The sequence below is a fragment of the Eumetopias jubatus genome, unplaced genomic scaffold (genome assembly GCF_037043125.1).
Source record: "Eumetopias jubatus isolate StellerSeaLion01/CBP00866 unplaced genomic scaffold, mEumJub1_p1.0 scaffold_8, whole genome shotgun sequence".
NCBI lineage: Eukaryota > Metazoa > Chordata > Mammalia > Carnivora > Otariidae > Eumetopias > Eumetopias jubatus.
Genome location: NW_028274814.1, coordinates 93,033,157 through 93,047,947, shown reverse-complemented (window position 1 = coordinate 93,047,947; position 14,791 = coordinate 93,033,157). Strand labels below are relative to the sequence as shown.

General features: G+C 38.8%; 1 protein-coding gene across 7 annotated transcripts in view; it reads left to right on the top strand.

The window, feature by feature from the left end:
* GRIP1 (glutamate receptor interacting protein 1) overlaps positions 1-14,791 on the top strand; it is a 393,897-nt gene that overhangs the window by 151,740 nt on the left and 227,366 nt on the right. For 2 of the 7 annotated variants that reach the window (XM_088025629.1, XM_088025628.1), the window contains exon 1: positions 12,898-13,180. The exons of the other annotated variants lie outside the window; for them this stretch is intronic. In XM_088025629.1, coding sequence (XP_087881755.1) covers positions 12,898-13,180 — 283 coding nt within the window. Of the gene's footprint in view, positions 1-12,897; positions 13,181-14,791 lie in introns of those variants that run through there. 7 annotated transcript variants of the gene reach the window in all.

Genomic DNA, 14,791 nt, shown 5'->3' with positions numbered 1-14,791 from the left:
AACAATTTGATAAATATTCTAATACTAGGATGTTGCCATTCATTTGAATATGTAAGCACATCATTATAATAGGTGGTGTGGTAGAGGCACCTGGGTGGCTCAGTGGGTTAAGCGTCTGACTTTGGCTCAGGTCATGATCTCAGGGTCCTAGGATCGAGCTTCCTGTCTAGCTCTGTGCTCAGCACGGAGTCTGCTTGTCCCTCTGCCCCTCCCCCCCACTCATGCTCACTCTATGTCTCTCTCTCTTTCAAATAAATAAACAAAATCTTAAAAAAAAAATAGGTAGTGTGGTATGTTATGATATTGATCTTATTTTAGGATATGAATGCTAGAGATCATTTTAGTACCAGAATTAAGGTTTGAAGATAGATGAGGACAATTCTAATGAGGACACAATATTAACTCCTTTGCCTCATAAATGGCCAGCAGTTCACCAGAGGAAAGTTTGACTGAGGCTGTTGAATCATATGCGGGTTAGGCACCAGCATAACAATAATAGAAAACAGTGGATAATTTAGTTTTTTTCTCTAGAGAAGCATGAACAAATAAAAATTCATCATAATATTGTTCATTAACTATTGAAATAATTATGTGCCAAATAAAAATTCTTCATTGTAATATTGTTTATTAACTATTGAAATAATTATATACCATTTATTTCATTAGTAAGTACAGTTTAAAATCGAGAATTTGCCATCCCAGGAAGGAATCACCTTATTAGGATGAGAGAAGATGGTAAACTAATCACTTATAAAATTTAAAATATCTTTTGTTTCTGTAAGAACCAAAATTTAAGTTGAATCCCAAAAACAAGTGCTTTTTAAAAAAAAATATTTGAGAGTAAACCTTAAAATCATCTAAAATAGAGTGCCTCCTGTTTTCTCAAAGACATGATGGCTATCATACTTTGTGTATTATCTTTCCCTTAACCAATAATGAAGATTTTATTAATTTTCATGACAGTTGGATACATGCTAAATGTAGAGGGGAGATCTTTTTATTGTTATGTTAATCACCATACATTACATCATTAGTTTGTGATGTAGTGTTCCACGATTCATTGTTTGTGCATAACACCCAGTGCTCCACGCAGAACGTGCCCTCTTTAATACCCATCACCAGGCTAACCCATCCCCCCTTCCCCTCTAGAACCCTCAGTTTGTTTCTCAGAGTCCATCGTCTCTCATGGTTCGTCTCCCCCTCCTATTTACCCCCCTTCATTCTTCCTGTGGGGGGGAGATCTTTAAAATGTAGTAAAAAGAAACTGTTGTAGCTGGAAATAAACCGGCTTAAACCCTTATAAACGTGGGACGAGGGATGGTACAGATTTTAGAATCTGCTTCTCCTCCACTTCTAAGCTTGGAAAAAAATTACTTCCCAATCAAACACCATTTCTTCCTCAATAAAAATAACTTCTACTGATGTAAAGGACCACCTGAAAGATTTAATTCATTTGAGCAGAAGATCAGAATAGGGGCGCCTGGGTGGCTCAGTCATTGAGCGTCTGCCTTCGGTTCAGGTCATGGTCCCAGGGTCCTAGGATCGAGCCCCGCATCGGGCTCCCTGCTCGGCGGGGAGCCCGCTTCTCCCTCTCCCACTCCCCCTGCTTGTGTTCCCTCTCTCGCTGTGTCTCTCTCTGTCAAATAAATAAATAAAATCTTTAAAAAAGAAGATCGGAATAAAGCTCAAATAAAGTATCATTTTCAGCCACAAGGACACCCCACTTAGAACCTTAAGCCTCCCTGTTCCCACCATCTTTTCTGATGCTGTACTCTGTCCAGATGTGAGGATTGTGACTCCCAAGGACAGAAGTGTTCTGCTTCACTGGGGGTCCTCCTAAAGTCTGAGAGTGACTTTTCCTGGGGATCACATTGTATGCTGACAGCTCATCGTCTTTCTCCTTCCAGGACCCTTGCTGGTGATGAATCCTTGACTGAGAAGTTGTTATTAAAGAGTTGTCTCACATCATTTGAAGATGGCAATGTGATGAGGCAGATCATCAAAATCATATACATTTCAATATTTAGAATTATTATATGTGCTAATAACAAGCTCTACCAGAGTTATGACTACTCCTGTTGGGGCAATCTAATAGAGAAAAGAGAGATCAGGAAGATTTCCAGGTTATTAGGGAGGATTTCCTCTTGGGATTAAAACTGTGTGAAAATAAATACTAAAAAGCCAAAGAGACAATTTCTTTTTTGACAGTTCATGTAAAAGTATTATATTACGGAAGTATTTGAGAAGAGCAGGTTGGATTGCTCACTGAAATGCCAACAGAATCCAGGTTTTTAATATTTATTTAGTAAATAAATGCCATTCCCCGTGATCTACTGTCCAACCTAAAAACACTGTTTGTGTCTACCATTGTGTGTTAAACATCTAAGGATATAGTCATCACGTTTGCAAAGAAATGTGTTCTCTCCAATTTTGTGTGAAGCCCTGGGCCCTGTCAGTCCATCTCTATTTTTTTCTCTCCTTTTCAGAGCCTAGGATACAGTGAAATATTTCCTACCATCAGAAAAACAACAGTGCAAGCAATAATCCATTGTAACTGACAATTGGCCTTCATGTCAGAGCTGCAATGGGAAGTGGTGGTGTCATGCTGGAAACATATGGCCTGTTTAAAGGTCTACTCACCTTGATTGTTGCCAGGCAGAAGTACAAGCCAGGCATTGTCAGATATTTAGATTTTGCAATAAAAGCCAAGTGTCTGGTTTTTTATTGGGAAATCTCACAATTTTAAAATGTTGATTCTATTGAAAAAAATAATACTGTGTTGGCTAATAAAGTTTACTTATAGTTCAAATTTGCCTGTGGTCGCCAGTTTCCAGACTGTGCATTGCATATTTTATAGCAAAAAAAAAAAAAAAAAAAAAAGAGCAAGGGGGGAGGAAAGCTGTTTATTCATCCATTCCTTCATTTTGCACACATTCATGGAGTATCACATCATGACTGGTGCTTTGGGACTTTCAAAGATGAGTAATACAGGGTCATTGCACTCCAAGAACTCAGAGTGTAGTGGATGCCTCATCCTAGCCTGGAAAACAAAGCTGCACTCACAGTTCAATTATTCTCTGTGTTTATAGGCTTCAAATCAGCACCTACAGCTCTAATCTCTCATCTGAACTTCAGTGTATCTAATTTCCTTCAAATATGATATATCAATAAACTAGGTCTACCTGTGTCAACATCAATACATGTTCAAAGCATAATAGTGAGAGAAAAAAAGAAATAAAAAGATTGCAAAAAATATGCAGAATGATTTTATGTGAATTGTTAAGGCACACAAAACAATAGTATATATTATAGGAACATCCAATTATAGGAAAAGTATAAAAAGCTCTACAGCTGAAGGATAACAACACCCAGTTGAGGATAGTGGTTGCCTCTGGGGGATGAAAGAGGAAAATGAGATGGAGATGTTGGTCTGTAGTTGCATCTGCAACACTTTATATCTTTAAAAATATCTGATGCTATTTCATAAACATTTGTTAAATCTTGATGATGGGTACTAAGGCATCCCATGTTTTCTCTATCTTCCTGCTTACAATATTTTAAATAGATAATAAAAAATAAAGTAAGAATGTAAAATACCAGCACCACTAAATTAGATTTTTTTTTTTATTCCTAAAGGAATGCCTTTTCTAATCTTCACCATTGCTTTAGTGGCACTAGCCTCCCAGACTTAAAATACTTAAGATTTCCCTCTTGTTTATCCCCAGTGACTAACCCAATCTGTTAATTATGAAATCTACCTTCAAACCATCTCTTTCCATTTTTATTGCATCATTATGGCGCAAACATCTTCCTTTAACATCTTACTTTCAGCATCTCCTGAAATGTCTGGCTACCACCATATTCCCCCTCTATTCCATCCTGTTGCCCTGCCGTTACCTCCTTCATCACATCTTTGCCTGCTCCCGTTGCTCACAAGTCACATTTAGCTTCTCTTGCTGGCAGTTGGGCACACCATAGTTTGGCCCCATCTCAATTTATAAAGCATGTCTCCCTTTCCCACAATTTCCAATTTCTGTCATCAACCTTCTATGTTTCTTCTTCACAAAATGCCCCTTCCTTTTCTACTTTTCCAAAACTTCTTCGTACAAGTATGATTCACATTCCACCTCTTCTGTAGAACTTGTCCTATATCTCTGTTGTTACTATATTTTTGACATGGATGGTATTCACTTTGGTACTGTATGGTGCTTTTTGTTTGCAGGTTCATCTTAGGTGGAAGTTTTGCCTTGGTTGTTGTTTTTATTTTTCTTCTCCCCCCCCACCCTTTCCTCAAGATCACTTCTTCTTTTCCCAAATTCTTGTAGTTGTCTTTTTCTGTCCTCCTGGGTTCAACCATTGAGAAGCAGGTTTTTGTATGACTGCTAGGGAGTCTTTTCCTATGACTGAGAGAGTTTAAATCTAGAGCCTAGTTCTGGTGCCTGGTAGCTCTGCTCCTTCCCTCCTTCGCAACCAAGTAGTGATAGCCCTGGGCAGTGGGCACAGCGTTTTCAACCTCTGCTCACTAGCAGGGATGCCTGCCCCAACTCGCTGTCTCATGTGATGACCCTATATCCATTGACATCCTGCATCCATGGGCTTTTAGTCTCCAGTCTCTCTGATTCTATGTGTACATCAGGCCACTACAATCTATCCAGTCCTGAGCCCAGTAGGCCACTCCAATTTCCACTCAGTGGTGTATATTTCAGTTCAAAGTTTGGTCCACAAAGATACCTATCTTGTTTTGAAGTGTGGCTGTGCTCTCTTAGTTTTGTTTTAAATTTTCATTGCTATGTGTTTGGTATGAGCAGGAGAAAGAATTCTCTTGGATGGGGTTTACAGTAGATCTGCCACGTTCTTACAGCAAATAGTTTCTTCCTTTAGGTCTCATGTGGGTCAACGATTTCTTGGGTTCGATATCCTCTCAGTGACATAAATGCTGACATATCAAGGCGTGTAAGAAACTGAAGAGAAGGTAATACTGGGATATAGCTTCTAGTACATCAGATTAATAAATGGAGGAACTGCTAATCCAGAGATGATAGATTGTTCACTGATTCTATTTCCCAAATGAGTATTCACATTAGGTGATACTTTTAGAAGATAGGTGGGCTGTACAAAACTGTTAAATATTCTGTGAAAATGTGAGCTGTTTGCCTTACAGGGGTACCTAAAGTTTATAAAATGCCCTGTCTTAGTAGCTTGGTGTTTGGCAAAACAGATGTTTGGAAAATTATAATAGGGTAGTAGTTAGATTGATTACATGTTAAGACTTGTGGGAAAGAGATTCATGGGGCTTTTTAATTCCCTTGTAAATTTGGAAACTCAGTGAAAATTGTATGTGGAAACTGAGAACCTGTGATCTAGAATCACTATCAAGGAACCAAGGATCCAGCTCATACGAAGAGTTGCAAAGTCATCACACATTCACCAGCCACAACTCATCTGACACAATTAATTGTGAGCACAATAAAGTTTATCCCAGAACAACCAAATTAAAACACTTCAGTGTTGGAATTTGTTTTGTTTTGTTTTGTTTTAATATTCTTTGCCTCTGGAATCTTTCAAGTGAAGCAACTAACATTTCTACTTCATAGATCAAATGAACTAGAGGTGAAAACTTGTAGCCTGTTTTATAATCCTCATCTACGCCTTTCTGCCATTTGTGAGGCATACGTGGGCCCTAAAGAAAGTCCCAAGTAAAAGTCTCTGAAGTGGAAATCTTTCATTAGATTCTAAGAGGAAAGGCTAGACTTTTCATTAGTCAAATCAGCTTTGGTCACATGAGGGAAACGCATGTGGAGAGATAAGGACATGGCACATCAGCTTGCTAGTGAGATACTTTCCCCAGGACCCCCTGTGCAAAGGCTCCACTTGTTGACTCTACTGATTGACACCTTAATACTAATTGCCCAATGCCAGTTGCTAAATCTCAAAATCATGTTTCTGTCTCCCACTGTATTAGAATCTCCATGAAGGCAAAGGCATCTCTGATAGTTCTTTCTTTTTCTCCATAGCCCCCACTGTAGGGCTTACATATAGGAGTAGTGGAATAAAAATTTGTTTCTGCTCGTTTGATTTTGTATTTAGAATTTTTTTTCATTTTTCCCAAAAGGTGGAATACTTCTTTTCCATTAAATTTAAACATGCTACCTAGAACCCCCTTTACTTCCTAGTATTTTAATTTTTCTCACAATAATTTCCAGATGCCACCACCTTTACTGAGAAAACTCTTAAAATACAGAGTGCATTATAGTAGGAAATGGATCTGGGCGGCCCCGTGTGCTCCCTTCCTGATTCTAATATTTTTTTCTTTAATAAAAACAATGTATTCAGAGGTGATGGATGATATTCTTTAGTATAGAAAGCATGAGTAAAAACTCTCCTTTCCTCCTCTTTACAATTATATCCATAGAGATTTCCACCAAACAAAGGAATTTTTTCCTCATTACCCAATATAGTAAAATTCCACTGAACATGTCGCCCATGTGCCGGTGAGTGGTTACAGGCCTATAGATATAATCTTAATGTGCTTGTTTGCTGTTTTACCCAATTAGTCATGGCGTATTAAAGTGAATAAAATCTTTTAAAGTCTTTTGGTAGCTATTTTTGCTGAAGCGCTCACATGCACATTAGAAGAACAATAATTTGGAAATAAAGAGAAATTGAATATGTTTTGGGCAGAAAAAAAAAAAAACACTTAATGACATAGAAAAGCAGTCCCTAGAGCAGAACACAGTAACTCTTAAAGCTTAAGATTTAGGAAATAATTTAAATTTTGCTGACGCCTCTCCTCCAGCCTCAGGCTTCCTGGGCTCTACAGAAGATTCTAGGATGTGGAATGAATCAAGTATTGATCCTGCTTTAGGATAATCCTTTTATCTATGGAATGTGAATTTAAGGAGATTAATGGATACAATGAATGAAATTCTAGGTTTCTTATTTTGGTGCTTGGTATTCCAAAGTTGCTACACCACCGCTTGACTGGACAGGGTAGAATCCCCTAAAATCACAAAATATATGCGTCCCAATGGGAAATGAATGTTCTGGCGGGAGGACCTATCACACATAGGTAATATATACTGACATACATCAGGCAATCATAATAATAACAGCAAACTACATTTACTGAACACTTTCATGTATACTGGGCATTTTTCTAAGTGTTACCCATATTATTGCCTTACATCTGGGCTGTGAGTTGGTTATTATTACCATTTTAGAGATGAGGAAGTTTAGGGACAAAGAAGTTAAGTAGTTTGCCCAAAGTCATGCTGCTGGTTGTGAAACTGGTCAGTGTGGTACCAGAGCCGACCTCTACTCTGTTACCTTTCTACACTTACAATAAATATTTATTCCTTACGTGTGTATATAGGCATTGCTAGTTGGGTTTGTAAAAGAATATGACACAACACTGCAATAAGCTATTAATCTAAAATATTACATACCCCAGGGACCCTGGTGGCTCAGTTGGTTTAGGGTCTGACTGTTGATTTTGGCTCAGGTCACGATCTCAGTGTTGTGAGATTGAGCCCCGCATTGGGCTCCACGCTCAGCAGGGAGTCTGCTTGAGATTCTCTCTCTCTTTTTCCCTCTGCCCCTCCCCCTCTCATAAATAAATAAATCTTAAAAAATAAATAAAAAAATACATTACATACCCCAAACTACAGAACACAAGGGTAGAACCAGTTTATGTTACTGCCCATTGCATACCATGTACCAAATTACTAGCAAACAAACCCAAAGAGAATATTTTTGATCTGTAAAGTCCTATGTGTTTCAAACACTGGTTTCTCCTCTAATTCTTTCTCAGTAATTAAGAATCAGCCTGTGGTTTAAAATCTGAATAGTTAATAATTGTGACCATATGTGTAAGCTATCCTTCAAAGGTATTACAGGAACAAGGTATTGTCACAATGTCTGGTGATTAAAGTAATGTGTGAAGTATTTCCATTAGGCCCTTTGTAGTGAGAAACTTTAAGTTGCATTGCAGTGACTATAGTCTACTAAAATTCAAATTCTGAAACATAGTGTGTTTACAGCTTGATCTCTGAGGGCTCCAAACTTTATCAGAATCAGACTGACAACAGAGAAGATAATCTCTCTTTAGTAAAATATGTTTTATTTGCTTACTAAATTTCTTGGACAAAGCCCATAAGATTAAGGAATATTTCTGCCCTGATGCCTCTTGTCTCCCTCAAGCATCCTGAGATATAGCTGGCATAGATGGACTCTGGCTGGTAAGGTATCCCATTGGCCAGATGACGCAGGTAGACTTTCAAAAGCATTAGTCCATCTATGACCTAAGCTGGGGTACAGAATTCTGGTTGCTGCCTAGGTGGGGTGGGATACTCTCACTTGGATTTGGAGTTAACCACTAGCTTCAGAGGGAAGGAATGACCAGGAAGGTCTGTGCTTATTTTACTCAGCAGTTCTTGGGGGAAGACAGGCAGATGGTGGACATAGGGATGTGATGGAAAGAATATGAGCTTTGAGGCTTTAAGTCTCAGATCTATTACTCACTAGATCTATTTCCTGAGAGCACTCTAAAAGCTCTCTGTGGCTCAGTTTTCCTTTTCTGTAAAATAGCTATAATACCTGGCGCTGAAGCTCACCACTTTGGCTGTACAGTAGAGAATATAGTATTTCCGTCCTCTCTCACTACTTGACAACAGAAGAAAATCAGATCTGTTCCTCCATCTATGCATGCATGGGGTTTTTTTCTATTTCACTATCTTTGATTATGTTGTTCCTTCTTCCTGGAATGTCTGTTTTCCTCATTTCTTCATGTGTCTGAATCCTACCTCTTTTGCAAGTCCTAGTTTAAATATACTGTCTAAAACGAAACTTTCTCCAGTTCCATCAAACAGAAGTAATTTCTCTCTTCTCTGTGTTCCCGCCACCCTTGGGGGTGCTCGATGGCCCTAGCGTGCCCTTTCTTGGGTTGCACTCATTTATATGCTGCTTTTATCTTTCCTACTGGACTATAAGCTTCTTGTGAGGGAAATAAAGTCTAGTCCATCACTGTATCCCTATGCAGTGCTTAGCATGCTTCCTTGTGCATTGGCAGTCAATAATCCTGTGTTTAATTGAATTGAATGAGAGAGGGAAACTGAACTTTGTGCAATTCTCTGAACCTTTCTCCCTGCCAGGATTGAGGGACTCCGCTTCTTTGACTAAGTCTGATATAACCTGAAGTGATAAGGAAGACAGAGCTAATGATTTTCTCTAGTCCTACTTAAAATCCTCTATATTCTTCAGGAATCTGTTGCCTCCTAGTAGATGCATGTACTCTGAGGTTTTATAGATTGGATACATTTTTAAAAATGCTATCAAAGAGATTGGGGCTGGACCAACTTCAAACATGAAATTGCCAGGGGAAATATCCAGACAATCTGCATTTTATTTGATGTATGGTTAGGAAATTATTGATTTTTTTTTCTTCTCTTAGTTATTGGATATGGTCATCTTGCTTTTAAACTACAAGAGTATTCATTCCTTTCTTTGCTTAGCCCCTATGAGTAAAAAAAGAGATGAAAAACCAAGAGAATGAATTTGCACATTGCCGTGTGTATGATAAAATGGAAGCCACAAAATAAACTTAAGTTTATAAATAGTGTTCATTTACCAAGACTATCAACATGTCTTATACATTGATTTTTCCCTCTATATTGTTTTAGAAATATGTAATTATCAAGTTTCCTTTATAGTGTTATTCATGCAATTGGGTGATATAGAAAACGCCTTTAAATTTCTAGTTAAAACTGGACTTCGAGCTGTAGATGCACATAGGACAGTCTGGTGCTAAAGGTTTGCTGTAAGTGAACCTCAAAATTATTGCCACCATGGGTGATAATCTCACCAGCTCCCTCATCAACTTCTTGCTCTGTGCATTCAACCCTTCTCTCATTAAATCCTTGACTTAATACAGTATCCTATATGCCTATTTTGTTTCTTCTCAGCAACTACTAATAAACCCAAAGGACTTGATCTTTCTGAACATTTTCATTGCTGCAGGAATCACACTGGAATGCTTTATATATAGCAAAAGGAACAGTTTGACTGAAATTCAATTCAACTCAAGCAACTGCAATGGGCTGTAAAGCTTGGGATATCTATCCATTCCTTATTTTGTTGAACTTAGTGAGGAATAAGACACATACCCAGCTATCATGTAGTTCAAACTACGATCAGTATGAATAGGGTGAGGCAAAACACCTAAGGATGAGGAAAGGAAAAACATTAACACTTACTGCACCATATCTTCTCAGGGATGATATTCAACACATTTAATCATCTGTATGGCCAGGCACTGGCCAGACAGCAGGGACATCAGCCATAGCTGGAGCAGAGTCCTAAAGAGCCAGATAGTACCCCTTAAGTTGTTGGATTATGGGAAGGTCTGAGGGCTCCTGGGTGAGGTGGGTTGGGGCTGGGGTAGGAAAAAGGCACTGGTACAGGAGCTATTTGTGTGTGTGAGGGGGGTACATCTGAAGGGCAGCAGCTTTTACCTGCTGTTTTGAAAGTATTTCAATATTTTACCCCTGATGTGACCATTCTGGTAGAAAGTGGCAGAAGATCAAACACAGCCACTCTATGAGCTAAGTATTATTAAGCAGAATTTAAAAATGAAGAAATCACATATTAGGGAGAGGATAGAGGCATAGACCTAGTAAAACATAGAACTGACTTTCACCTACTTCTTCCTTAGTTCTAAAGCCCATTGTCTGTTTTAGTAACTAATTCATACGACAAATCTAGAGAAGGAGAAGGAGGAGGAAGATGACCATGATCATGACTTACAAAGAAAGTGCCCTTTGAGCTGAGCCTTTCAAATATCAAAAGGTATTTTCTCATCATATTTCCAAGAGTATGTGATGCCAGGTCAGTCTGTTTCATTCCTAGTAAGAATCTTCTGTTCTTTTCCTAGTTAGCCTTCTTTCCCTTCCTTTCTTGCACATCTAGCACTTCCTTTAGATAAAAAGTCTTATTCTAGGGTTCAGATGCAGGGAGGGACCGTGAATGAACTTCCAGAATCTTAGAACCCGTTGCATTTGTGTCTGCCATTGTGCCTTTTCGTGGGAAGATGATCCATAGTTTTCTTCAGGTTCTGAGGCCTCTGTATAACTCCGTTACATTTAGAGGAAACTAAATAATATTCCACAGATGGAAATTTTAGGCATTATGATGTCATGTAATGTAACATTCTGAAAATACAACATATCCACTTGAATTTCAAAGGACTGAAAAGTGAGTACTCTCTCTTTGGCATTACTTCTATATTGTTATCAAATAAATGGCATTTCCCCTTGCACATACCAGTGAATGCCCTTAAACCTTTTAGGGACATGAGACACCACGGAACTCAGGCACCCAACCTTGGCAGAAAATTCTGGCCGTTAACCTGTGGCTGATGTTTAGAGATCACAGGTCACACCGGCAGTTCCAGCAGACACGAGACAGTGGGGCTGGTGGTCTAGTGCAGTGGTTAAGTTCAAGCTCAGATCCAACCGCTGGAGTTCAACCTAGGCTATTGCTTCCCTGCTCTGTACCTTCGGAAAAGTTACTTAATCTCCTTGTGCCAACCATATGCTTATCTTGAAAATGAGAGTACTGATAGCACCTAGTTTTTACAGTGGGTATTGGAGAGGAAGAGATTGATACCAGGTGGGACTACAAAGGCTCATGGTAGCTGAGCTCTGGTACCAAGGCCAGAGTGCCAGAAGGTCAGAGCACCCAGTGTCCCCTACTAAGTCTACGCCTTTCAGCACTCACTTCGTCTTGCTTCCTAGTCTCTGACATCATTTTTTTTTTTGATGGCTTCCCGGGGGAATTCTACCAAACATTTATTTTTTTTTCTTTAAATATTTTTATTGTTATGTTAATCACCATACATTACATCATTAGTTCTTGATGTAGTGTTCCATGATTCACTGTTTGTGCATAACACGAAGTGCTCCACGCAGAACGTGCCCTCTTTAATACCCATCACCAGGCTAACCCATCCCCCCACCCCCTCCCCTCTAGAACCTTCAGTTTCTCAGAGTCCATAGTCTCTCATGGTTCGTCTCCCCCTCCAGTTTCCCCCCCTTCATTCTTCCCCTCCTATTATCTTCTTCTTTTTCTTTTTTTCTTAACATATATTGCATTATTTGTTTCAGAGGTACAGATCTGTGATTCAACAGTCTTGCACAATTCACAGCGCTCACCGTAGCACATACCTTCCCCAATGTCTATCACCCGGCCACCCCATCCCTCCCACCCCACCCCCACTCCAGCAACCCTCAGTTTGTTTCCTGAGGTTAAGAATTCCTCATATCAGTGAGGTCATATGATACATGTCTTTCTCTGATTGACTTCTTTCACTCAGCATAACACCCTCCAGTTCCATCCACGTCTGACATCATTTTTGTGCCCGGGTCCTCTATTCCCGTTTTCTTGTCTTTGTTCATGGCTTCCCCTGTCCCATCAATGGAGTGGGAACGGGTCTAGGGAATAAAAACTATGAAATGATTCTGGAGGCTTGTCCTGTGTTAATGTAGCAAATAAAAACATCTCAAGACTCCACAATTACTCATCCAATCCAGAAAACTAAAACCAAAGGAAAGTAACACCTCTCTCTATTTTATGCTTTACCTGACAAGGCTCATATTCTGGTTCCCTAATATGTTTCTAAAGTACAGCTTATACTCCTGGTCATGTCAGTAAAACTGTTAATCAGTGAACATTGCTTGAGAGCTCAATATACATAAAGCATAAAAAGGGAAAAAAGCAATTGCATTTGTAAGAAAATAAATACACATGATGCAAAGAGTAGCAAGGATTCTGTATCGTCACCCATTCCTATTTAACTGAAATCTTGTCTGTCTTTTTCTGTGTTTAGAGTTTTTTGAAAGATGAATGGACATTGCAGCCCAGTTTGAGAAAGTCATGGCAAAGTCAGTTAAGAAACATCACTTTAGCACTTCTGAACCTTCTCTTCCAGCAACTTTAGTCTTCAAGAGCATCTCCTTTAATATTGATGGTTCCATCCAGTATAAAGAAAAGCCATATTTCTCTGCCTCCGAAGCCCTAGATGCTTACATTGACGATTTTTATTTAAGCTGTAAGCTGCCTGATACTAATGATACAAAGGTTAACCTGGATCAGAGCCCTCTCGAATTTCTTGCTAAACTAAACAGTGGTAAGCTTTCATTATTCTCTTGAGTTCAATTTTCAATTATCTATAGAAAGCTGATGCTTTGAGAAGATCTATGATCTAAAAGATTTTTTCTTGGAAAATAATTATCTTACATTTTGTGAATCGTTTTATAAGATTGTTATATCATTTTAAGTTTCCAAAACTTTTTCAGCAGTGGATCCCTTTGAATTAAGAATTAGTTACAGAAAACACATCCCAGCCTTGATTTCAGAGTGGAGAAGCTCTGGTCTTGGCCATAAAGCCTTGGACTGTATGACTAAAAGTGTTACAAAGTCCCTTAAATTCTCCAAAATGAGAATAACAGTAGTAACACCTCGCATGGTTATTGTGGGAACTAAATGTACGTGAAATGCTCTGTAAATGGTCATGACTGTAGGGTCCTCAGGTTCTCTCTGTAGCACAATGAACACTATAATGGAGGTAAGTGACTTGAGGTCTGGCTCCCATTCTGCTAATGAGTTGAGATATGAAAAGAGTCACTTACTCTCCCTGGGCTTTAGTTTCTTTCTCAATAAGATCAAGAGACTGCAATTTATGAGCTCCATAATTTTAAAATTCTGCATTATGTAGATTACAGAAAAATAAAATTGTTCAACTCAAGTATTTCTCATTTAAAAAGTCTTATTTGTAGAAGGTGGAAAAAAAAGTACCACCAGAAAGCAAAACCGGGCATGAATCTGCATTTGTGACTGACCGACCGGGAAACCCTTGGGGAATATCCCCTCCTCTGATAGTAACTTCTCTTATCTGATAAGTAGGAATAATAATACTGATACTAATAGTAAGAATGCCTGTTCCTTCACTAAACATAGGAAGCTATACATTACCAAAGTCAGGTGGCATGTGTTGTTACTGATTTGAATTATTATGAAATTTGAATTATTATGAAAACAACATTCACCGTATTAATGCATGCTGTGCTTGATAGGCAAAGTTAGAGTACATCAAACAGCTTTTTATTGTCTCATAAGTGAAAAAACAACGTGGCATGTTTTAAGTATTTTTATTTATTTATTTTGGGGAGAGAGAGAGAGAAGCAGACTCCCCGCTGAGCAGGGAGCCCAATATGGGACTTGATCCCAGGACGCTGGGATCATGACCGGAGCCCAAGGCAGACGCTTAACGACTGAGCCACCCAGGTGCCCCAAACTATGATTCTTTAACCTCAGTTGTATTATAGAATATTTGACATGGTTTCATCAATGGGCAAGCATGATAATGGGGATTGAGTGTGAAAGTGTGGTTCAAGTGTCTAGATCGAAGTGCAAAATATGCTGTAATTTAGTCAGTAAGACTGCTGGCTTTTCTGACAAGGATTTTCATCCTTTTTAGAAGGTTCAGTGTAGAAAGTCTTTCTGTGTCTGTTTTTCTCCTTGGATCCAGAAAAGAGACTACAGCTGGCACTTGCTAATGACTTGGAATGTGATACAGGCACTTCCTCTTTCCTGCACCCTCTTGAGTTACTCACTCCACCCTCAGTAGTATTCTTGACACTTCTTTGTAGAGGGAAATAGAGGGGTTTTTTTCTGATTATAAAAGTCGTTATGGCAATAAAATTTCAGAAAACACAGGAGAAAACAGAAATCAATTATA